The sequence below is a fragment of the Gracilinanus agilis genome, chromosome 4 (assembly GCF_016433145.1).
Source record: "Gracilinanus agilis isolate LMUSP501 chromosome 4, AgileGrace, whole genome shotgun sequence".
Taxonomy (NCBI): domain Eukaryota; kingdom Metazoa; phylum Chordata; class Mammalia; order Didelphimorphia; family Didelphidae; genus Gracilinanus; species Gracilinanus agilis.
This window is the reverse complement of record NC_058133.1, coordinates 475,140,042-475,166,349: the sequence shown is the minus strand read 5'-3', so window position 1 is coordinate 475,166,349 and position 26,308 is coordinate 475,140,042. Positions and strand designations below refer to the sequence as shown.

Here is a 26,308-nt window from a genome sequence, read left to right as displayed (position 1 = left end):
GGAAATTAACTTATCCCCGGAAAAAAAGTAGAAATGAGTCAGATTCTGGTTTTTCCTAGAGTGATTCTGGAAGGGAGCACAAACCAAGGATATCAATTACAGAGAACTTCCAAGATCGAATCTGGGGCCACATGAGCCCAGGTCTGTGGGAAGCAGGAGATGGGATAATAGTGTTTTTGCTTTCTGTTTGTGTTTGCTATTTGGTGACTTGGGTGAAGATAGGATTGACTCTCTAGCTGCTAAAAGTCACTTTTGATTTGGGCTGTATTAATTTTAAAATCAGTAACCACAGTATTAATTTAGAATTCTCCTATATTTAGTCCAACTCCTTAATTTAATTCTTTACACTTGTAAGGAGTCTTGGTCCCAGGCAGGGTTATTGTCATTGAAGAACCCTCATTTTCCAGTGGTTCCTATTGAGAAGTAAAAATGCCACTAGGAGCTGTTGTTTGTCTAGGCAGAATTTGAGTCTACCGAAGGAAAGGACCTCCTACGTGTTCACTGGAAAGTCAAATTCCCTTTGAATGTCTGAATACATGAATTAAAATGGAGACAATAAAAACAAACCTTCCACAAAACTGATTTTATTTTATTCACACATAGCTTCTCAGGGCCCAAACCAATCAAAATATGGGGGAAGAACAGTTACTAGATAGCTCTCTGAAGAGAAGCGATGCTTTAGAGTTTTCATAAATTAGTGGTACAGGAATGTAGTTAATGAAAATGAGTGGGGAAGGTTAGAAAGGGAGTGAGAGAGAGGAATGAGGAAATGGAAAGTGAAGCAGATATCAAATGCTTCCAGTTGTCACTCCTCTAGGTCTGCTGGACTGGAGTCCCTTCTTTCAAATCAGTCAATCCCACAAACCCCGTCAGAAACCGAAGTGAAGTTGTGTCAAACACGCAAAGAAGAAGAGCTTTACTGGACCATGAAAAAACTGGATTGGATGTAGACTGTGATTCACTCTTAACCCATCTCTGACAGTCCTGAAATGAGAGCCAGCGGTCCGGTGCCTGGTGCCGGGGAGAGTTCCTCTGGCTGCCTTTACACTCATCATGGTGGAAGTCCTGCGGCGGCCGTGGTGAATTGGGAGGCTGCCTCGTTCCTCCCCGCTCATCGCCTACTTGCCGGCCTCGACGTTATCTGAGCCGTCTCTGTGCTTCGCCGGGGCAGCCCCGTGGCCGAGACTTCCTCTAGGAAACTGACAGACACACGGGAGATTATTCCGGGGATGGAACAGGCCCCCGAAGGGGAGGCTCTCCTGCCCGACTCAGAAACAAGAGTCGAGTGGCCGGCGCTGTCTGGGCTGAGCCGAGCCCCGACATCTCTTCCTAGCACTTGTAGGGCGCGATACAGCACATAAATCTCCAGACCACTACGATAATTCTGAATATCTAACCTAAAATTCCAAAAGATTATCCCTTCATCCTTTAATCACTGCACTATAAATGGATGTCCAGGAGAGAAGGATGCCTACTGTGGGTCTCTCTGTAACGCAGGGAATGCTGAGATACGATTCTTTGAAAAAAAAAACCCTTAAACTTCTGTCTCAGAATCAACACCACATACTGGTTTTTAGGCAGAGGAGCAGCAAGGATTAGGCAAGGGGGGGGGGGGGTTAAGTGACTTATCCAGGTGAGTCCCAGCAAGGAAACACCTGAGGCCAGATTTGAACCCAGGACACCTTCTGTCTCTAGTCCTGACTTTCTGAGCCACCCAGCGATTTCCCTTAGACACCACTCTTACCTACACCCGGATTTCCATTTTCACAGGAGCAATTTCATAGCACACAAGGAGTGGGAAGAATGGACGCATACCTTTATTCTATTTATTAGATTTTTCCATTTTTGTGGTGCCAAGCAGCACACAGAAAATGCCAGGCAGGCTTGGAGGGCCGACACTTGAAGCTGCTCTGCAGAGGCACAAGTGGGGACAGGGAGAACAGGAGCCGATGCCAGTGGATCAGCTGCCCCAGCCTCCTTACTGTTCCTCACACAAGATACTCCATCTCGGTCTCCATGTTTTTGCCCCCCACTGCCTCCCATTCCAGGAATGCTCTTCCCTTCTCACTTCCATCTGCTTCCTTTGAGCCTCGGCTCAAATTTCACCTCCCCCTCCCGCTAGCTACTAATGCCTTCCTCTCTGAGATTACTCGCTCTATATCTTGTCTAGAACATATTGACTACTTCCACATTGTCTCCCTCGTTAGAGGATAGAAGCTGGCTTTACATTTTTATTTATTTATTTAAAAAAGCCTCGCCTTCCATCTTATAATAAATACTGTGTATTGGTTCCAAGGAAGAAGAGTGGTAAGGGCTAGGTAGTTGGGGTTAAGTGAATTGTCCAAGGTCACACAGCTGGGAAGTGTCTGGGGGCCAGATTTGAACCCAGGACCTCCTGTCTTTAGGCCTGGCTCTCCATCCACTGAGCCACCCAGCTGCCCCTGAAACTGGTTAAAAACAAAAAACAAGAACAAAAACAAAAAACCAAACCTTCTCTGCATCCCCATATTTTCAGAATTTAGCATCCTGCCAGGCAAACAACAAGCACTTAGTAAATGCTCACTGCCAGATCACCCATACTGCTACTTCAGCTACCAAATTGATAAGAAATTAGAAACTGATTGGAAATAAAATAAGTAATGAGTAGAAGTTACAGGAAGATAGGTTTAGGCTTGATGTCTGGAAAAACTAATAGAGTTGTCTAAATGCATAAGAGGTTTCTTGGGAAGAAAATGGGTCCCTTTTTATTTACTGGAAGTTTCTGAGGTGAGACTGAGTGACCAGAATCATAGAATCTGAGGGTTGGTTTGGAAGGAGCCTCCAAGAACATCTTGTCTAATCTGTGACTTGAATAAGAATCAATTCTACAACATACCTGGCAAATGGCCATCTAGCCTCTGGTTGAAGAATGCCAGGAAAAGGGAGCCCACTACCTCCCAAGGCAGCACATTTTATTTTTGGACGGTTCTCATTTTTAGGAGATTTTTTTTTCACTTTTACTATTGGGTCTAAATATGGCTCTCTGAAATTTGTACCCATTGCTCCTATTGCTGACCTCTGAAGTCAACAGAGCAAATCTCATTAATTTTCTTTCTTTCTTTCTTTCTCTCTCTTTCTTTCTTTTTTTAGATTTTTGCCTTCTGTCTTGGTATCGATTTCAAAGCAGAAGAGAAATAAGGCTAGGCAGCTGGGGATAAGTGATTTACCCAGGGTCACACAGCTAGAAAATATCTGAGGTCATATTTGAACTCAGGACCTCCCATTTCCAGGCCTGACACTCTATCTACTGGGTCACCTAGCTGCACCTCTAAAGAATATTCACTTTTTAGAGTGCCGTATCACCCCTCCGAGTCATGTAGAAGTTGCAGTCTATTAAACACTCTTCCCTCCCAAAATTTCTCAGATAGGCTATTGCTGTCTAGCCATGCTACCAACATGATGTACTTATAAAATTGATTTTTTTGAACCCAAGTTTAGGACACATTTACTCCTATTCAGTTTCACTTTAATAGATTCTGAAAATGAGGCCAACACTCCACCATTGAGTTCTGCGGCACCTTCTCGGTTCTCCCAGGTCTTTCAATAATTACTGACAGTGAATCAGTAATAATATCTATCAGCACCGTGCAATGTAGCTTGTTTGGGCCCAAGGATGGCAAATCCTTCATGGTGGCTGGGTGTTTTCTTATCATCTTCCCATTGATCTTATATATCAACTTTCTATCAGTAAATTTTGTTTGGCCTTTCCAGGGGTTCTGTCTTCCCTCTGTTGCCTGTTTTCATTGTCCCATTTGCTATATATGAGCAATAATGAGGGTTTCATCTTTGATTCTTTCTTCGCTCCCTACAATTTTTTTTTAAATCCCCCTTTTATCCTTAGTTTTCATTTTGAACTTTAGCATTCCTGCTATTATTTATACAGGGCCATGTCACCATGTGAATTCATCCTTAATTACCTGTTCTTGCTTCTCTTTTCTGTAAAGATTTCTTTTCTTTTTTTCTGGACAGCCCTTACCTTCTATTTGAATATAACTTCTAAGACAGAAGAGTGGCAAGGGCTATGGGTTAAGTGACTTGCTCAGGATCACAAAGCTAGAAAGCTGAGCTAGATTTGAACTTAGGTCCTCTAGCCTGGCACTATCCATTGTACTATCTAGCTGCTTCTGTAAATATCTTTTTATTTTTTTTAACCCTTCCCTTCTATCTTACAATCAATACTGTGTTGTTACTCTTGTATCCTCTCTTTTGGAATTGTTTCTCTTTGTATCTTTAGAATTTCAATCTTGAGACTTTTTCATTCTATTTCCCCTACAGATTAAAAATCACACCTACCCTTTTTCTGAACTCTAATCCTCTAAAAGTGTAGGAGACTGCAGTTCACTGCACCCAACTTTCTCCTCTCCTCTCATGCATTCCAAGATGGACAGTTCACATTTGCCTAGATTCCCATCATGTCAAGTCAGTAACACGTTCTCTCTCTCTCTCTCTCTCTGAGAATCTGGTCCTTATTAACAATTTTCCTCATTGGTTCCTCTCTATTTTTTTTTTAAAGGCTTCTCCAAATGTATTAATTTCTGTTGAGTTCAAAGTAAGCAAAGTTCCTGAGGCTGCTGGAAAACACAGAGGTGACTTGGATGGAAGAAAGAAAAAAAATGTGGTTTCTTGTCTTCATTTTTGGTGTTTTGCTTTTGCTTTCCTTTACAAAACACACACACACACACACACACACACACACACACACACACACACACACACACACACACACACACACACAGCTATTTCTGTTCTTAAGCACCCTGTCTAATCTAAGGGTGAGGGCAAAGGGGAGGAGGGAAATGGGCTCAGATGCACTTCAGAAGTGGGGAGGGGCAAGGAAGGTGCTGTTGCTCACGCACAAGGTTCAGGACTAGTCCTGCTGGGCTCGGTGACCTGTGGTTTCCTCCTGATCTCCTGACAAGGTCACTGGTGACTCTGCCATCATCAACCTGCAAAGGTCCTGTGTGCTCTGGGGATTAAAATATTGTCATGGATGGCTCAACTTCCCAGAGAAGCAGCTTGCCCACCACTGGCCTGGGCCTCACTGTTGTGTGTGTGTGTGGGGCCACTTCCTCAGAGTACATGCACTTGTCATAGGAGCTGTGCTGGAGGAAGAACCCAGGCACTTCTGACAGTCATCATGGGTAAACCACTGGGCAGGGCTGCCATGTTGGTCATTCCTGCTTCCTGGGTCCTGTCAGGCAGAAGACTGGAGCAGACATCATCAGTGACTTAGCATCAGGGCCACAGAGCCCATTGGTACAGAAGATCACAGGAACATACCCCATGGCAACAGAAAATGTGAGAGTCCTTTGTTTGGTTCCTCCACTTTGTAAAGGACAAAATTATAATGATCAAATGTATTTTTTATTATTGAGAACAGTGGATAGAGCCAGTCTTGAAATCAGGAAGACATGAGTTCAAGTCTTGTCTCTGACATATACTGGCTAGATCACTGGTAAATCATTTTATCTCTTAGTGCTCTAGTCAACTCTTGGATGAGAATCTGCAGAGAAGGTGCTGGCCTGCATTAGTGGTGAAAATTCTTTATAGAGCACTAATAAAATCACAGGTCTGGTCCTAAACACCTTCCTCATTCTTTTTAAAAAATTTATTATTGTTATTATTTTAAATTAAAACCCTTACCTTCCGTCTTGGAGTCAATACTGTGTATTGGCTCCAAGGCAGGAGAGTGGTAAGGGTAGGCAATGAGGGTTAAGGGACTTGCCCAGGGTCACACAGCGGGGAAGTGTCTGAGGCCAGATTTGAACCTAGGACCTCCCATCTCTAGGCCTGGCTCTCAATCCACTGAGCTATCCAGCTGCCCCACTTCCTCATTCTTAATACAGTTCTTGAAGACGTTCTAGAGGCTATGCCAGATTAGACTAGAGACTCTTTAGACCCTTCTAAGTCTAAAATCTTCTGATTCTATGAAGACTGGGGGAAACTCAACTTGGAGAGCAACCAACTTCTATACAAAGTAATGAGAAACCACTAGATCCTGCCAGAGGATCTTTGTTTCCTATTCCATGCCTTGACTCTATCAGGACTAAGTAATTAGAATTCAGTGACTTGCCTGCCCAGAGTCACACTGCCCACATCTGAACCCAGGATCTTCCATCTCCAGGCCTGTGTGTAGTTTTCTTAGGAAATTAAATTGATTTTGATTCTTGGGGAAAATGCAGAATATATCCTTAAAGGGATAGCTGATGAATATCTAGAACTGGAAGCAGAATTGGGCATGCAACATAAAAAATTAGAACTGGAAGCAATGATTACAAAGGGCCAACATAGCTTCATCAATAGGTTATGCCAGATGAATCTCATTTCCTTTTTTGACAGAGGTAGTTAGATGGCATAGTGCACAGAGCTCTGGATCTGGAGTCAGAAAGACCTAAGTTCAAAACCAGCCTCAACTATTTATTTATTTAAAATAAAATAAAAAAAATTTTTGACAATTGTTTTCTGACATTTTATGAATCAGATTCTTTCCTTCCTCCTGTCCCTGAGGCACTAAATAGTCTGAGGTAGGTTACAGCAGTGCTGTCATACAATTCATGTTCCCATATTGCTCATGCTGTGACAGAAGATACATATCACACATTCAATAAAAAACTCATGAAGGGAATAAAGTGGAAGATGGCATGCTTTGATCTGCAATCAGACTCTAACAGTTCCAGCTTTGGTGGCTCAGCCATGTATTAGCTATGTGACCCTGGAAAAGTCACTAGCCTCTTGTTAGCTTCAGTTTGCCTTATTAGCTGTGTGACCCTCCCTTAGCTTCTTGTTTGCTTCAGTTTCCAAAAGTAAAAAATGGCAATAATAATAATACTAGTACCTTACCTTGAAGGGATGTTGTGGGGGTCAAATGAAATAATATTTATAAAAAGTGGCATGAAGTAAGCACGATCTAAATGTTTATTTTCTTCCTTTGACAAGATTACAAAAAGAATATGAGGGAAATACTTTGGACATGGTTTTAAAGTTTTCGAGATGGATTCAGAGCTGGTTGGATGGGCAGCTATTAACAGTTTAATGCCAAGGAGGTGTAAGGGGGAAAAAGGGCCAGGGGGTCTCTAGCAGAATAGTGGCTGTTAATATTATTATTGATGTCTTGGATAAAGGCACAGAGGGTAGAGTCACCAAATTTGCAGATGACACAAAGCTACAAGGAATAGTTATCCCATTGGCTGATGGAGTCAGGATCCTGGATCCTACAAAGCACTGGATTAAAATTCAATAAGCTAACATAAGTATAACATGGTGGGATCATAGATAGAAGTTATTCTGAAAAAGATCTGGGGTTTTAGTGGATGGCAAACTCAATATGAATCATTAGTTATATGGAGTCAAAAGGGCTAATTTGATCTGGGATTGCATTAAGAACTTCCAGGAATAGGGAAGTAATGGTCTCACAGTCCTCTGCCCTCATTTGGAGGCCTGTGTTCAGCTCTAAGCTGTGGAGTCTCTCTATACTTAGGTAACTAAGATGGTAAAGGATACTGAATCCATGACAGATAAAGACTGGCCAAAAGAACTGCATATTTACATTGTGAAGAGAAGACTCAAGGGACATGATAGCTGTCTTGATGTATTTAAAGGGTTTAGTCATCTGGAAGGATTAGACTTGTTCTGTTTGGCCTCAGAGGGCAGAACCAGGAGCGATGGGTGTCAATTGTAAAATTTGGGCTTGATGTCAAGAAAAAATTACCTACTAATTAGAACTGTTCAAGAGTAGAAGGGTCTGCCTTTAAGTAGTTTTCTCCCTTTTTTGGTTGGATATGTTTAGAGTGGGGATTTCCTTTTGAGTAAGGGTTGGATTAGATTGTCACTGAGGTCCCTTTCAACTCTAAAATTCTGTGACTCTGAAATTATTCTTAAGAGACCCTTCTATACAAATGGGCAAAACATTAGGTCCCTGATCTCCTACATAGGCTACTATCTCACTGTACTTGTACTTCTCAGGCTGGATTTCGTTTTCTGAAGCCATTTTACTTTATTTCTTTAAAAAGTCTATTTAGAGGCCTGTATTATAGATGAGTCATTGCACAGGATGCTTAAAAAAGTTATGAGCAATGAATATGTTGGTGTTTGGACCCCAAATTTAGATCTTGTTTAAAAACACAAATAGTAGACTGACTTTTTTCTTTTTCGATTTATTTAAACTAAATCATCCTCATTTTAAAAAGAAAAAACTTATCCCCCCCCCCCCATCAACTTCTTTTCATGATACCCACAATAACTTGGTGAGGTGGGGATGGGGCATCAGAGGAAACAAAAGCCCCACTTGTAAATTCAAAAAAACAGCCTTAAAGATTACAGGATTCTCAAAAGCATATTTAAACTACTTAGAGCTCTTGGTAAGGAAAAAGGCCATAAAGCAGCAACATAGGTAGGACTAAATTTTTATAAAAATAAATTAAAATTCAAGATATATTTTCCTGTCTTTTTAGAAAACACTACTGATCTAAGCAGATACTGGCAAAGAAATTAACTGGAAGGTTGGCTAGATCAGGATTGAATGGTGGATACAGTGAAGAATAAAAAGGACCTTTTGGTTTAGGGGTTGGATGAATCAAAAGAAAAGAATCTTGGGAATTAATGATTAGGAAGAACAGAATATGCCCATTAATGGAGTAACAAGCTCCCAATTATAGCTAAATATTGTCACCAAGTGAGCCCAGGGAGCTGGTGTTTTTCAGCACTGAAAAATACTGAAGGTTGGAATATGATCTCATGGTTTGGAGGAACTTAATAGCCTCATTTTCTCAAACTTTTCTTCGTTCTTTCCCCCAACTTTCAACAATAGATGAGGGCAAGGGGAAGGGCCTATGACTTCAGCCAACCCTGGGAATATGCAACAAAGCTCTTGTAAAAATCCTCTAGGCATGTTTACATTTTACAATGGTCTACTGAATGCCTACTATGTGACTCTTTTGGGGGTATTAGTAGGCTCTGAGATTGGAGTTAATTCTTGTTTCCTGACAAGAGTTTCTAGTAATGGCTCCAGGAGGAAAAGGGTAACTGTGAGAAAAGAGAAGACAGGAATAATGGTTTAGTCTGTCACTTTAGAAGGTGTTAAATATTAAGACAGGCACACCTCTTCTTGGACCCCTACCCCACTCTTTGTTCTCACCAGGTCCTCTAAGCTCTCTACCTTTCTCAGGATTTTCTCAGGATGTCCCCTTTGAATTTTCTACACCCTCTTCCTATCCTATCAGCCTGACCTGATCCACTACCCTCAAATCCCTTGCCTTCTCCTATCACTGATCACATCCTATGAAATCCCATCTTGGACTCTCCCACCATCTGCCTCCCTTGGTCTTTTTAAAGAAACTTTCTTCCCAAACCAATTCCTTTCCTAAACTCCCTCATTACTGTCAAGGGTACCCCCATCCTCCCAGCCATCCAGGCTTGCCACCTTGGGGTCCTCTCCATAGATCCAATCAGTTGCCAAATCTTGTTCTTTCTATCTTCATGGCACCCTTGGCCATATCCCTTTCTTTCCATGCACACAGTTACCACCACAGCTGGGGTCCTCATCACCACTTTGCTTGACTGGCTGCAACAGACCCTGTTCTCAGGTCTCCATTTATTTTCCAATTATCTGACCTTGTCAGCCCCTACTCCATAAGCTCCAGTAGCTCCCCATCACCTCCAGGATAAACTATGGAGCTCTCTGGCCAGGCCCCTTCCTACATTTCCAGCTCTCTTACACTTGGATCCCTTCCCTGGCTGTCTTGCTTTCCTGACCTGACCTGCTGCCATTCTCTGTGCACTGCTGGCTATTCCTCACATCTGGGATGCTCTTCCTTGTCATGCCACCTCTCAGAATCTCTGGTTTCCCTCAAGATTCAGCTCTACTGCCACCTTCAGCAGGAGACCTTTCTGGGTCATTTTCCATTCATTCTATGTGAATCTTGAATGTACTTATTTATATACACATTGTCTCCTCTACTAGAATGCACACAGTATAGGCTACTGATGTATTTCCATTAAAGAAATCAAGTAGTTTTGGGGTCATGTGGCAAAAGTATGATGAGCTTGGCCTGCATCTTCTCCTGAGGAAACTTCATCTGCTCTGGAGTGAACAAATCACTCCTTTCAAGCAGTTAGCCACAGTAAATACAAACAGGCCACATGACACTCTTATATAAATCCATCTTTCTCACCTGGCCCAAATTGAACAAACAAATCATAGTTGATATTATTTAATCATCTCAGTCCTGTTCAATTCCCTCAAAACTTTGGGGTTTTCTTGGCAAGACACTGGAGCAGTTTGCTATTTTCTCTCCAGCTTGTCTGACAAATGAGGAAACTGAGGCAAACAGAGTTAAGTGACTTGCCTGGGATCATACAGCTAATAAGTTTCTGGGGCCAGATTTGAACTCAAGTCTTACTAACTCCAGGCTCAGTGTTCTATCCACTGCACTCTTGATTACTGCTCTGAAAGAAGGAACTGAAAGAGACATTCTAGAGGGCATTCCTGAAGACTGAGGTAAAGTCTGCTTGTTTTGTCAGCCCTTTCCACACATGCTTTTAAGACTTAAAACTGAGTAACCAGTGGCTGCTGAGAAACATTTGGGTTCTTTAATCTTGGTCCCCAGTGCAGGCCATATATAATAGTTCCCCTTTTTGCTTCACACAAATAGCTTCATTACCAGAACTATTTCCTCTATTCTAGAAATCAAGCTATCTTACATGTGCTAGGGTTTTTCTGAGGCCCTCGGATAAATGATTGCCTCCAATGACCCCATGGCATGTCAAATAATCATGGTTCTGGATGGTTTTTTTTGAAGTGACTTCTAAAATATGAGATTCTGGGGCTATAGCTGAAAAGGGATTTTAGACATGGCTAAAAGAAAAAAAGGGGGAAAAAGGATGCTCTAGCAAAGGCACAACTTATAAAGGGGAGAGATAAAACAGAGGGAGGAAAAAGTTAACCTGCCAAGGCCAGGACTGATGGGGGTTTGAAACCTTCCAGCCATTGCGAAACCATACCACCTTAAGACCTGTAGACCTATCTTGGAGAGAAGACAGAAAGGAATCAGGTCTGGAATCCTACAGTGATGAAGACAGGATGACTGTTGGCTTTTAGTTGTTGAAGGCTCCTGCTACTGACCGAGTCTGGAGTAACTAACACTAGAGGAAGCTCAGTACGAAGGATGGAAGGCCTTGTCAGTGGTGAGCACATCTGCCTTTGGGCACATAGGGGCATCCTGATTGGTGATCTCAACTCTGTGGTCCTTTAAACTGTTGTTTTAAGTGGGCCAGGTGGTATGTTTTCTTGGTGAAATCAATAAAGCTCTGCTTATCAAGCATTTTACACCAGTTATTCATAGCCTCCCACTCAAGGAATAGGGTCAGCTACGATGGAATTTCGAGGGAGAATCACTCTTCTACTCTCAGCCTCCTGTAAGTGAGGAGAGAAGGGAGTATGATTAAAAGCTGAGCCTTTTTGGCCCTCTGTTAGGAGGATTTTAGAAGGTCAGCTCTTCTAAGCTTTAGCCTCCGAGAAGTATCTACACCGAAACTACTCAAAATGATGGAGGAGTGGGGAGGGAGATAGTAGTGAAGGGGGGAAAAGGAAACTAGGATTTATCTTATTCTTAGACTCTATCCCAGGGGATTTTGGCCTTCTTTGATTGCTAATTCTAAATCACTTCTGGGAATTTTGTCCTTATCTCTAATCTAAATCTCTACTATTACAATCCAAGATCATCAATATTGAGTGTGTATGTGTTGGTGGTTTCTCTAGTTTTCTTGTTGCTCATGCTCCTAAATTTTTTTTCCTGTGATCTAAAAACAAGCCAGCCAAATGGGCCCCCTTTCTTTTACTGACTAATCCTGCTGTTGCCAGATATATTGAAACTTCCACAAGATTAATTTTATCTCGGTTGGCAAACATACCACAAAATGGCCCTATAACAAGCTTTGGTGGTATAATGTGTAGGTCTGAGACCTCAAATCAAAACGATTTGAAGTTAACTTGAATCCTTCTAACACTTCCCTAGTAATTATTCTCCTTGCCTGATATGGCTTTGTCTATATTGAAATTTAACTTTTCTTTTTGCCAGTTTAGTAATGACAAGTGCTAAGAATGAATTCTCTAGGATTTTCTTCCTAGATTGGCTTCTTGGATGGATGCCTTTATCCTTAAGTCTTGGTTTTATTTATTGGCAAAAAGGAATATTATCAATACTCACTGTGTTTCCTGAACCAGAGAGAGAGGAGCTGAGATTCAAATGACTGAGGAACAAAGGTATATACTTGGAATAATACAATATTCTGAAATTTTTAGTTAAATGTTTTCTGTTAAGTTTCATCACCATTTAAGAATCTGAAATATGAACATCCATTGATATCCTAAGTTGACTATCTGTGCCTAAATACCGTACATGCATTGTCTTTTCTGTAACCTAAGGAAAAAGATAACATGTTCGTACAGCTGAGTGCACATGCCAGATCTCTGACTTCCTGTACCCAAATACCAACAACAAATTCTACAGTCATTTCTGAAATATATCTTAAGATACCAAATATTCTCCTGGAAGCCTAAGTTCCAGGGGGACTGACTTTTCCCTTTGATACCTTCTTGGAACAAGAGAGCACATTCCTGCCTCACCTAAAACATGACTGCTCCTCTTCTCACCCTTACATGAACATGATTACAGACATCTGAACAGTGCAAGTAAAAGAAAGGAGCAGCCTCGCTGTTTGCCGTTTTCCTGCACAGAGCAACAGATGCAAAAATGTAACTAATGGCATGTACATAGAGTTCTACATGCAACATTCACTGGCATATCATGTGAAGGGAGGAGACAGATAACCCTCAAGGCCTACAAAGCCAGCAGATGGAAGGGATCCCTTGGGGAGAGGACAGCCTAAGATATCAATTACAGGGGGGCTGAAAGGAGGTTATCTCTTGGGCATAAAAATAGCTATTGATGTACTCTCTTGCCAGCAAGAATCACTGAGACAGTAACAGTTTGTTGGGACAACTACAACTTGAGGGCAGAGACTGTTCCTTAGAACAAACTAAAAAAACCCAACACAGAGAGTCCATTCAGGGGATCCTATGAAAATGGTTAAAATCCTTTAGATGTAGTTTGTTAACTCCTCAGAATGGGAGGGAGCAGAGGAAGAGGGAGAGAGAGAGAGAGAGAGAGAGAAAGAGAAAGAGAAGGAGACAGGGAGGAAGGGGGGGGGAGGAAGAGAAAAAGATAGAGGGGAGGAAGAGAGAATGTGAGAGTGAAAGAAGGAAGAGACAGAGGGAGGGAGGGAAGGAAGAGGAAAGGGAGGGGGAAAGAGAGAGGAGGAGGGAAGGAGGGAGAGAAACAGAGAGGGAGGGAGAGAGAGGGGGAGGAGAAGGAGAAGGAGGAGAAAAAGGAGAAGCAGAAAAAGGAGAAGAAGAAGAAAGGGGAGAAGAGAGAGAGTGTGTTAGTTACAAACTTCTTTTCTTGACAGTATCATAAATGCCAATTTCATTACTGTTCTCAATAAATATTTCTATTTGGGCTGGTATCGCCATCTCATAAATGACATAAAAGTCATAAAAGACTTTTTAAAATTGTGGTTTTAAACCCTCACATTCTGCCTTAGAATCAGTACTGTGTATTGGTTCTAAGGCAGAAGAGTGGTAAGGGCTAGGCAAAGAGGGTTAAGTGACTTGACCAAGGGCACACAACTAGGTGGTCTCTGAGGTCACATTTGAACCCAGGACCTCCCAAATTCAAGCCTGTGTGCTCTATCCACTGCGCCACTTAGCTGCCTCAAAGCATTACCACTTAAATAACTCCAGTGGAAGTATGGCCCAACTTGAGCCAGGTGACACCACTTCAAATCAAAATTCTAGGTTAAAATTTGGCTTGTTTCAGGGTGTCCATAATGTGATTCCAATACTTAGGAAGAAGGCTTTTTAATTACTAAGAGGGATTTACTTCTTCACCATAGTTCATACCCATCTACACAACCCTTAGTGACAATCTCAACAGTGAAAGCAGTGGCTCTGATAGCTGGTCCTGAAATACCAACATATAGGGAGTGTCCTCTGGATTTCTCTCCTTTTGAAATGCAAATTTAGTCACAGTATCCTAATTTTTCTGTAAATAATTCAGAGATTGAGCCAACTTGCGGTCACAAGAGAAGCTCCAAGTTTCTAGTATTACTTGTTCAGGTAGAGATCTACAAAGTACCTGTTGACAATACGAATTTGCTCCTCAATTCAAATTTACTTACAGTAAGCGTGTATCAGCTAGGTTTTTTTTTTTTTAATGTCCTAAACCAGTGATGGGCAAACTTTTTAAAGAAGGGGCCAAAGGAATGGAAATGCTCATTTGTCAGTCTGTTTCTAAGGCAACTCTTTCGAAGTTTCATTGTATTGTATCCTACTCATTGTGTTCGTCAGATTACGAATAATGTCCCGGCAGGATAGAACATTTCAGGGGAGCTGCATCTGCCCACGGGGCATAGTTTGCCCATCACTGCCCTAAACCAAACCCTTTGGCAAAAAGTTCTGCCTGACATCTGCCACTGTTAACTGCTACTAGTATTCAGATGACTCTTTGGGAGGCTAACCTAAAAGTGGTCACTTTTAATGAAGTTTAGAACTTTAATTTGAAAAGAATGCTTATTACTTTGCATTTTCACCCTCAATGATACCTGGAACAAAGTAAACCTTAAGATACAACTGAATGCTTCTCTATAACTCCCCTCCTCTAGGCTTTAATAACCACCCTCTGCTTTATTTACAATATTCCTTAGAAGGCAGAAAACTTAAACTGTTGGATATTTGACAAAAAAGGGGGGGGGGCGGTTTGCTAATGACATTGCAAATCAGCAAGAGATTCTTTAAAAAGGGCATTTTACTCCTCAAAAACCTTCAGGTAGGATTGGAAGAAGACATAGAACAGAAGCATCTTCCTTGTTTGTTGTCTGGAATCATTTGTTTTGCTGATAGTTAAGAAATTTAGGGTAGGCTCTTACTCCTTGTTTTCTGTTTGATTAATTGAGTTTTGGTGAGGGTGGGTGTGTTTATAATATAATCCCGCCCTCCCCCCCAAAAGCCTCTCTCTCAGCCTGCACACCAGTGCAATCTCTGTTTTTAACTTGTATAAATTCAGAGATGTGGCCAATAAGCCAAATGGGCAACAGAATTTGGCACAAATAGTTACCAACTCCTGAACACATTTATAGTTAGCCCATGAAGCTTTCAAGCTTGGAAGGGAATCCGACAAGTGGAAGATCTTTGTTCCAAGGGACACCTCCTGCCAGGTTATTTCTTTATTCCAGGCAGTTTAGTGCTTGGGAAAAGTGCTGAACCAACAGAGCTCTGAACTGACCTGCTGCCCATTTACCCACAGCTTAGGCATGATTTGGATGGTGGCGGTGGCGCAGAACAGTTGCTCTGAACATTCATCCAGTGCCTCTTTTCTCTGCCTCCCACATCAAGGTCAGGCATGGAAGGATTTCTTCCAGGGGATGAGCAGTTCTATCTGTGTGGTTGTTTGTTTTTTTTTTTTTTTGCTTCTTGGCCTCTCTGCTCACCCTGCCAACTCAAGGTGTCAACTGATACTGGCAGGGACTCTGCCTCTTTAATATTGATTGAGTTGTGAAGTGATAAGGCAGACCAGACCATCTTAAAGCCCAAACCAGGATACATGTTTTGTTGCTAGGCAGGATCATTTGATGCGGAAATATGAACTACATCCAAAATGAATATCTCTAGGGCAGAAAAAAATGAGTGGTTTCATATCACTGTGTAGTTAGGGATTTACGCTTTTACAATATGCTTAAGTCTATGAGAGATAGAAGGAAAGATTTACTGAATTCATTTTTTCTTCCTACTCTTCACGTCACCCAGGATTTTGACTTCTAAGGTTAGTATTGTGTAGGTTTATCTAGGCTGTGAATGGGAAGATACTATATATGCTCTATATATTTTACTCGCCTGGGTAACAGGCTCTAGGAGGCCTAGAGAAAAATCACATTAGTGATACCAAAGCCAGGTATAACATGAATTGGACATTTAGCAGTTTTTCTTTGTGAATATCCATCATGTAGGTTAAGGGCATAGCAGAACCGCAAGTGGAGATGGGGCAAGTCCTGAGATGCTCTAATCTACAAAGGACTCTGGGGGACCAGGGAAAGAGCTATGTTTTCAGCCCACTATCACTGAAGCCCCTACTGCAGCAGGTTCTTATCCTTGGAGGGGAGGGGGGGAAGCATGAAGGTTATATATGGAAAGCTCTGAGCAGCTGCTGTTGTTTCTTTGTATTTTGTTGTGTATAAAGGGGAAAGAAAAAACAACATGACTGTTAAATCTCTCACTGACTACACATAAAGTAGAAAATATTTATTGCCTCTGTGTTCAGAAGATGATTTTAAAAACTGATGGTCCTCAGAAGACTTCTAAATTCTGTGATATCAGCTAAGTGGCACAATGGATGGGCACTTGACTTGGAATCAGGAAGGAAGTAAAAGAAGAAGAAAGGAAACAACCATTTATGAACTGCCTACTGTGTGCCAGACACTCTGCTAAGTGCTTTACAAATATCCTCATAACTATCCTGGGAGGTAGGTGCTACTACTACTTCTCCCATTTTATAGATAAGGAAACTGGAGCAAGCGGAAGTTAAGTGACTTGCCTAGGGTCACACAGCTAGTAAATATATGAAGCTGGATTTGAACTCAGGTCTTCCTGACTCCAGATCCAGCGTTCTAGTCACAGTGTCACTTCACTGAGTTTGAATTTTGACTTAGGTACTAACTGTGTGAACCTGGGCAAGTCAATCTCTCTTAGTTTCAAATTTCTAAAATGAAGATAACAGTATCACTTCCCTTCCAGCTGTCCTGAAGATCAAATGAGCTAACATGGGTAAAGTGCTTTGCAAACCTTAAAACAGTATGCAAATCCTAGCTATTATTATTATGTATAGCTTAAAAGGAAGTAAATCATTTTACCTTCTGTGGCTTTTAAATCTGAACAAATGTAGGCACACATATACTTACTTCATCAGAGTAGTTCTACAGAAACAAATGGCATATAAACAGGCACTATTCTCTCTCCCTCTCCCTCTCCCTGTTTCCTTCTCTGGAACTCATCCTTGAACCACTGAAGAGATAAACACCTGAAGAAACCAATCAACTTTTTAAAATGGGCAAATAATACAAAACTGCATACTTTTTGATCCCATAATACCAGTACTAGGTCTGTATACCAAAAAGATCATTTAAAAGGGGAAAGGACCTACTTGTTCAAAAATATTTATAGTTGTATTTTTTTTAATTTTTTTTTTGTGGTGGTAAAGAATTAGAAATTGAGGGAATGCCCACCTATTGGGGAATGGCTGAACAAATTGTGGCATGTGATGGTGATGGAATACTACTGTGCTATAGAAATGATAAGTAGGATGATTTCAGAAAAAGCTGATAAGACCTACATGAACTGATGCAGAGTGAAATAAGCAGAACTGGGAGAACATTAACTGTAGAGTAATAGTAATGTTGTACAATGATCAAATGTGAAAGATTTAGCTACCCTCAGCAATACCATGATCCAGGACAATTCTGAAAGACTTAAGACAAAGAATGCACTTTACCTTTAGAGAAAGAATTATTGGGAGCTGGATGTAAAACAAAGCATATGATTTTTCACATTAGTTTCTTCATGGTTTTATTTTGGGATTTTGGTTTTATATGAGTATTCTCTTATAACAATGACTAATGTGGAAGTATGTTTTGTATGATAATACATGTATAACTCAGATCAAATTGCTTACCATCTCTGGGGGGGTGGGGAGGCAATTTGGATTTTATAATTTCAGAAAAAGTATGTTGAAAATTGTTATTACATGTAATTGGGAAATTAAAATATCCTTGAATAAAGAAAAAATGGGCAGCTTAATCTGCATAACCTCAAAAGGCAAATTAAACTTTGGATTCAAATAATGTACATTCTCCTTTAAAATACATGCTGTGGGGAGGGGGTGGGGCAGCTAAGTGGCTCAATGGATTGAGAACAAGGCCCACAGATAGGAGGTCCTGAGCTCAAAGCTGACCTCAGACACTTCCTAGCTGGGTGACCCTGGGCAAGTCCCTTACCCCCCATTACCTAGTCCTTACCACAATTCTGTCTTAGAACCAATATACAGTATTGATTCTAAGATGGAAAGCAAGGGCCTCAAAATAAATAAAATAAAATAAAATAAAATACACGCCGACAGAAAGCTTATACTATAATACTAGCTTATGCTAGAAAGAGTAATCTTGATGCATAGGTCTTGATTTCTTACCAGGAGCTGAATGAATTCCCTTCTGTATATGAGCAAGTATGGCTCATGGCTGAGAGTACAGGTTATTGACGTATATAGGGCAGAAACCCTATGTGTGAGGATAGCTGCTGGGATGTAAATGTCCCTGGGTGATTGGTTACTTGAACTGCAACCCATGGTGCACAGTGGTCATGTAGATATGATTTTCTGGGGACAAATGGGATAAATCTTGACCCTAGTAAAGAGAATTTCCAAGTTATTCTCAACTTCTTTCCAAATAGGGATTATACTCAATGGCTCTGGATTATCTGTCCCAAATGCTTTCAACTGGCCTTATATTCTCTCTCTCTTTCTCTCTCTCTCTCTCTCTCTTCACCTTCTATCTTAGAATTGATACTAAGTATTGAAGTATTGGTTTTAAGGCAGAAGAGCAGTAAGGGCTAGGCAATTGGGATTAAGTGACTTGCTCAGAGTCACCTAGCTCAGAAGTGTCTGAGGCTAAATTTGAACCCAGGACTTCCCATTTCTAGACCTGGTTCTCTATCGAGCTGCTCCTGGACCTTATAGTTTCTAAACCACCTCAGAAGGTTATGGGAAGATTATTTTCAAGGTGAAACAAAACATACTAAGTCACAACTATTTTATCTTGTCAGGGGCAGAACCCCACAATGACATGAGACTGAATGAGAGCCACAGGCCAAAACTAAAAACAGGGACAAAAAGGCCTCTCTCCCTTGCCCCAGTCTATTGTGGATGTTGTTTCTGTTGACAGAAGGGCCATCATGCCTATAACTCAACTTCAAAGTTCTGTTTAGGTCTTGCTTTAAGGTTCAGAGAGAGGTGAATATGTTGTCTGATCAGAGCTGCCCTGGGAAAGGGTTTTCCATCCTTTATGGAGTGGTTCCTATAGCAGCACATGAAATCCACAGCTACCAACTGTTAATTTCCTTCCTATTCACTGGGGTATCTCCCTGTGCTGACCCTGGGATCTGCCTATACTCTCCCCATTGCTCTTTGTTCTCTCCCTTCTGAATGGCCATTTCTTTGCAAAAAGTTGCCATTTGACCATAGAGTACTTATAATTAAGCCTGGATCTTTGCTAACCTGTTGAAATTGATATTCCTAATCTTCTTGTAGTTTTGCTGAAAAACAAACAAAACTTCAAAGTACTGTATCAGAATGTGACGTTGGTGTAGCACAACTAGAAATATCAGAAAATAAAATTAAAAAACCCAACTACCCAGTAAAACATATGATTACATTTTCTTTTTACCAAGATTTGGCACCTTTGGTTCAAACCAGTCCCATTAAACCAAGGTTTATAAAGTGTTATTTCAATGTTAACTTTCCTTGTTAAGGGAACTGGGAGTTGGAGGTTTACTGAATCCTAATCACAAAAGTGGCATTCATCATGGAGATTAAGTCTCAATGCTAAGAACTTCACACTACTAGCTAAAACTGCCTTGGTGTGGTAGTCAAATACTTAAGCATTTGCAATAACTGATCTCTGCAATGCATATTTTACAATTTACTGCGTTCTGTAAGAAGGAAACAGCCTACAGGGAGTAGAGATTTGCAAGTGATGATTATAAAGACTGAACAATGAGTCAGGTGAATTTATCCAAATTGACAATTATGACAATTCTTAAAAAAAAAATCCCATCAGGGATCAGTGGTTCAAGCTTGACACCATTCAGCAAACTGGAAGACTTCGCAGAGATGGACCAAAATGGCACCAGTAAGGGAAGATGTGGTCAAAAGAATGTTTGAGGTTGACTTCCTAAAAGTTATCTGTTTTGGAATTCAGGCATTTTCTTCAGGGAAAATCTAATTGCTCAGTTGTGTTTTTTTTTTTTAAATTTTAAACCCTTAACTTCTGTGTATTGACTTATAGGTGGATGAGTGGTAAGGGTAGGCAATGGGGGTCAAGTGACTTGCCCAGGGTCACACAGCTGGGAAGTGTCTGAGGCCGGATTTGAACCTAGGACCTCCCGTCTCTAGGCCTGGCTCTCAATCCACTGAGCTACCCAGCTGCCCCTAATTGCTCAGTTTTAAACTCTGATTTTAAGTGAAAAGCAAACTTACCCTTAAAAACAGGTCAGAAGGCAATGCAAGAAAAATACATCTTTGAGAGTTTTTTTTTTTGAGCAGGGAAATTATATAACTAGAGATGAATAGATTATTCAAATAAGCCTAAACATTAGGGAAAAAGTTCCTCACATACCTCTCCATGGTCAAAACCCCTAGATTCCTAAAGTGGATTTACATTATTCAGCAAGCAGGATGATATCATCCAAGCAATAATTTCAAAGAAGCATTTTTCTCTGCAAAGGGAAGCAGATGAATGGCACAATTTGGATGGCTTAGGAATATTAAAAAGTGTTCCAATTTGGGATAAAAATCCAAGTTACAACCACAAGAAATATTTATATTTGACTTCTTCTTTAAACTGTGGTAGGAATATACTTTCTTCTTTCTACCTGGCTTTGAGATTATAAGCAGAACACTTCAATCATTCTCCTAACTAAACATATTAGCTATCTACCAGTTAGAAACTGTTCCTTCTCTTTAAATCAATCAGGGAAAAACAGTCTACCTTGACTATCTGTTTCGTGGCATATTTAATTTAATTTTTAAAAAACTCTTACCTTCTGTCTTAGAATTAATACTGTGTATTAGTTCTAAGGCAGAAGAGTGGTAAGGGCTAGGCAATAGGAGTTAAGTGATTTAACCAAGGTCATACAACTAGGTCAGATTTGAACTCAGGACCTCCTGTCTCTGGGCCTGGCTCCCAATCCATGTCACCCAACTGTTCCCCACATGATTATTTTCAAAGAGAAATAAAACACACTAAGTCACAACTGTTTTTATATTGTCAAAGGTAGAACCCTCAGTGACAATTTTACTCTTTGTAGCATCCTAAAGAAATTCTGAGACTGAGCAGCTGCTGAATAACTTCCATGGTTTGGTCAGCAAGTCTTTAACATGGGTCTTTGGTTTCACCATGTTTCTACTATGGCAAATGGGAATGGGTCACCTGTTTCATTCCTTCTCACTTTCCTCTTCTGTTGAGTTATTATTACTGTCCAGCAGCCTGAATGATTTCATTATAAGATGAGGGAGTTTTGTATATTTGAAAGGTGGAGGGAGTGAAGAATGGAGAGAATCTGGAATCTCTGCTTGGTTAGCAGCTGGCAGAGGAGGGTAGAATTATAAAACGGGAGCATGGAAGGCTGAAGATACAGAATACAGCTTCTCAATTAGCCTACTATGGCCCACCCACTATCACACACAGAGTGTCTTAAATTGCTTTCCCTTAACATACTCTCAATCACCACTCTCTTAATGTTCAGCTGCTATGTGCTATGGGAATGCAAAATCATGTTATCATTAGCCAATGCTAAACATAATTAAGAACATAAATTATCTTCAGGAAAAGTAACAAGGCATTATGAAGTCAACATTTTCTAACTTTTGGATTACGTATGATACTGTTCCTATTCTGTAGTATGGGGGAATCAAGTGATGACTATATTGTCATTTACTGAAAAACCTCTGAGGGTGTTGGGGAAGCAGAACCAGATGGAAGGAAAGGATGAATAAAAAGCAGTTTGAAGTTTACCATCAGAATGGGGAAGCCCAGAGATGTCCAACATCAGCAGGTTGTAGTAGAAAGAGCACTAATCTTGGGAGTTTGCAGAGACCTGGGTATGAATCCTACTACCAACACATTTATTAACTATATAGTCACATAGACAGGAATCTGAACATTTCTTATGACCACACTTATTCCTATTTCATGGGGCTATTGTGAGAAAAGTGCTTTTAAAAAGTTAAATCGGTAGAGTATTAGAAGCTATTAATATTGCTTGGAATTTTCAATGATCTAGAGCAGGGGTCGGCAACCTTTTTGGCTGTGAGAGCCATAAAAGCCACATTTTTTAAAATGTAATTTCGTGAGAGGCATACAGTGCTCACAGTGCCGCTCCTGTAACAGCGCCTGAAAAACAACTGACTTTATGGCTCCTGCAGAAAGAGCCATACGTTGCCGACCCCTGATCTAGAGCCTGTGATGAAGTTTTTTAAATAAAAAAAATAACTTTTACCTTTTGTCTTATAATACTGAATATCAGTTCCAAGGCAAAAGAATGGTAAGGGTTAAGTAAATGGGATAAGTGACTTGTCCAGGGTCACACGGCTAGAAGTGTCTAAGGCCAGATTTGTACCCCAGACCTCCTATCTCCAGGCTTGGCGCTCTATTCATTGAGTCATATCACTGCTCAAACAATAGCTTTCTTACATGAAGATGCTGCCCTGACCCCTACACTCTAGACCTGTGCCTTAATCAAGTGATTAAGAAGAGTCTCAAAGGATAGATTCTGCCTCGATTAACTCCAAACTGTGAACTAGTCCTCCCAGTACAATTGGCTTCCACTTGAGCAAACATTTCTGGTCCAAGGGAGATGCGAGTCAGTTGGTGGTGTTGTTTTTTACCTTTTTGTGTTGTGTATTGTGGTTCCTCCCAGGACAATCCTAACTCCAGGAGTAGAGCGGTTTAAGTTATAAACTGTCAGGGCCTCTTCATAGGTGGTCCCTCCAATTATAAACACGATGATATCTTGAGGCCTGTAGTAAAGAAGAAGGTTAGTACTATGGAATAGCAAAATGAAGGCCAGATTCTACATACACACAGTCTCAATTTTTTGGAAGGGAAAAAGCTAGAGGCTGGGGGGAGGGAAGAGGAACACTAGGACACGACAGTACACTAGAACATTACAGAAAGAAAGGTTTCAAGGAAGTTTATTTATCTAAATTGGCAGGAAACAGATTGTTGGAAATGTCGAATAATCATTTACTCCCTATTTATGAGCGGATGTCCTATAATCTCTATACAGTGGGTTTCAAAATAGCACACTAATGGTTGCAGTAGCAAAATGAAGAAATAATCTTTTATATTCAAGAAGCTCCAGAGTGCTTTATTGTAATGTGGAATCAGCTTTCAATGTAAAAATAATTTATGCTTGTGCTAAACATCTTTCATGTATAAGCAGTTCAGCAATATTTGGTAGAATGTAGCAATAGCAGCCTCTATCCAAAAAACCTCAAAAAGCACTCTAGCTGGTTCTGAGGCACTTGGTCTTCCCTATGAGATAAGAACATTTATTATGTAGCAACCTCGACTTTCTCCCCAAATCATCACACTAGAATCCTTTGCTGAAATTAAAACTAAATCAAATATCCAATGCCTGGGGAATATTTTTTTTCTTTTGGCTAGCTAATGACCCATCTGTCAGGCTGGTTTAGACACCATTGAGATGTTTCACTGATTTTCCATTTTTACCAAAGTGACTCCAAATAAAATTGTTCTGGGTCTCCTGATCATTTTTTAGAGCAAAAAAGGAAAAAAAATTGGTGTGAATGTCAAAATCACCAAGGTCTGCTTTGTTTTGCCTCTCCTAGGATTACTGTTTCCTGAGCTATTGCATGGAGAGAACCACTGAAATCAAAGTGTTTGTGTCAAATCATTTACTGCACATTAATTAAAACTATATCCATGAATCAAGTGAAAAAATCTACTGCTGTAGTTATGTATTTTCAATCAAGGCTTATGTCAGCATGTGACTCAAAAAGCAAAAGCCATGACTCTCCTGTAATGGCTTCAAAAACACTTCAAAAGAGTCAGTAAGGGCATTTTGTAGCATTCATTTTTCTCTTGTCAAACTATGAGAAAATAAAAGCAATTGATGATAGCTATAAACACCTATTAAAGTGGCTACTGCCTTATGGGGAAGCCATGAAAGGAATTAGTCCTCTTGGATAAAGCTTTTTAATTTGCAAATCATAAAGGACCAGGGAGTTCTTTCTGAAATTTTGCTTTGAGACCTGAACTTACACTTATATTACTACCAATCCAAAATTTATTTCATAAGACCAAAACGAGATTTATTTCATGCAACATAGGCATGTACTTCCCATTTATTTATTTTATTTATATTTAAATTCTCATACAATATTGAAATGTTACATGGTCAGCAATTATTTTAAAAAAATACTCAAAGCTTCTTTTTCTCTTTGGTAATAACCCTATTCCTTTGGTTCTCATAGTTTTCTCCTTGGCATTTTCTCATGTTCAATGCATGGTCAAGTGTCTACAATCTGTGCCTTCGAAAGTTAAGGCTTTTGATCTGGGTTTGAAAGGACCATCTGGGGGGAATGGGTCTACAACAGCTTTGGGACTTATGAATAAATCCCTGGAATTGCATATAGCTTGCCTCTGAGAGTAAACAATGAAAAAAGAAGGCTGGACTTTGCAGAAAAACAGCTGCAAGGCTGAAATAGCAAGCTGTCTTCACCTCCACAGGCACAGAGAACAGGGGGTATGTCTCAGCACATTTTAGTTTACCAAAGAAGGGCGTACCTTGATGTTCTTCCAAGAAGAAAAGATGGCTCTGCATTTTTAACACCTCCATCCCACATACCCCACCATTTGAATTCTGCCTGAGTTTCACCTCTGGAGATCTAGCATCTTAAGGTGAGTAGCAGGAATTTGGTTTTGCAGAGAGATCTAACCACACAAAATGGTCATGTTAGGGAAAGCTAACAACCCTTCACCAGTCAGGGAAGTGCTGACACTATCATTACATAGTTTTCCTCTTGGCTGGTAAGAGAGTGCCCTTATTGAAGCTGGAGAGCTTCCTCTGGTATATCACCGGCTCTTAGTCTTAACTCAATAACTCTGGATTCTGGGTAGGTTACTTCCTTCCAAATACTCATTTTTGTTCTGTGGTTAGACTGTAATATTAATAGCTGGAACTGTTTGTTGTAAGACCTCTTAAGGTGACAAGTGCTTGTCTGCTGTCACAGTCCAAGTCGTATAGGCAAATGAGAGGGAGAAGTGACGTTTAACAAATATGAGTGGCATTTCTTAATGCTTAAGAGATATATTTTGTTCTACCCTCTAATTTGTATAATCTATTGCCTAGTTACCAAACTGAAGGGGGAAAAATCCTTATTAGAGACTAAGGTTTGGTAGTAACCTCACATTTACCCAAAATAGAACCACTAAATTAAGGGATGAGAGAGATTAAATCATTAGCTAAGTGGAACCTCATCGCAAGCCCAATGACCTTCCCCATCATGTGCACACACAGACATATATAAGCAACTTAAAAACTGTCTTATCTTGAATTATGCCTAGAACATCTCTTAAGTACTTCATAAACATCTGTGCTTCTATGGGAATCATCTCCTAAAGGTAGCCACTGAAGGGGTAAAATGCAATTGTTGTTTAATTGCGAAAGCACAAGATCGGGCCTCTGTCTGGAAGAAGAAAACCTCGTATATGTTTCCTCTGACTCAGAGTGCAAGGGAAGTCAGAGTGGGGAAGTCAGAATGCAATTACCATTTTGGAACAGAGCCTCAAATCCCAGGCTAAGGCCTTCTGCTCAAAAGTATCCCTTTCCACATTCTCCTTTCTCCTATCAAAAGAATCTTCCACCATTACAAATGACCTTGTTCTCAAAACTGCCTTGAAAGATGGCATTGTGGATAAGATATTACTGTAATACCAACTTGGGACTTTAGGCTCCAAAGAGAGAAGCCCTTTAGAAATACAAAGAAAAGCATTATTATTTTCCATGCGTCATTAACACTTCCTGAAGAATCTGGACTTGTTCCTTCCTGTTTTCCCTTTAATTACAGACAGAGCCTCTCCTTGCTCAGTGTAGTCCCACTGTAGAGTAGTATGGCTTCAGGATTCATTCTTTTTTTCCTTTCTTTCTTTTTTTCTTTCCTTGCTTACTTCTCTTACCTTTGTATTAACAAACAGAAGGGCCACCAGGGCTAGGCAACTGGGGTTAAGTGACTTGCCTAGGGTCACAGAGTGAGGAAATGTCTGAAGCCAAATTTGAACCCAGGTCTTCCTGGCTCTAGGGCCAGTGCTCTATATACTGAACCACCTAGATGCCCTGAGGAATACTTTTTAAAAAAAATAAATACTG

General features: G+C 40.5%; 2 protein-coding genes across 7 annotated transcripts in view; one reads left to right on the top strand and one right to left on the bottom strand.

The window, feature by feature from the left end:
- Window positions 1-577: 577 nt before the first annotated feature.
- VPS45 (vacuolar protein sorting 45 homolog) overlaps window positions 578-26,308 on the bottom strand; it is a 69,873-nt gene continuing 44,142 nt past the window's right edge. Inside the window, exons 14-15 of the mRNA XM_044672602.1 lie at window positions 22,803-22,934; window positions 578-1,199 (exon numbers count right to left, since the gene is read on the bottom strand). Coding sequence (XP_044528537.1) covers window positions 1,112-1,199; window positions 22,803-22,934 — 220 coding nt within the window. The 3' untranslated portion in view covers window positions 578-1,111. The remainder of the gene's footprint in view (window positions 1,200-22,802; window positions 22,935-26,308) is intronic.
- The window catches only part of LOC123244250, a 74,139-nt gene continuing 72,607 nt past the window's right edge, over window positions 24,777-26,308 (top strand). For 5 of the 6 annotated variants that reach the window (XM_044672607.1, XM_044672604.1, XM_044672606.1 and 2 more), the window contains exon 1: window positions 24,777-24,840. The gene's annotated coding sequence lies outside the window, so the exon portion shown is untranslated. The remainder of the gene's footprint in view (window positions 24,841-26,308) is intronic. The other variant, XM_044672610.1, reaches the window with a different exon arrangement.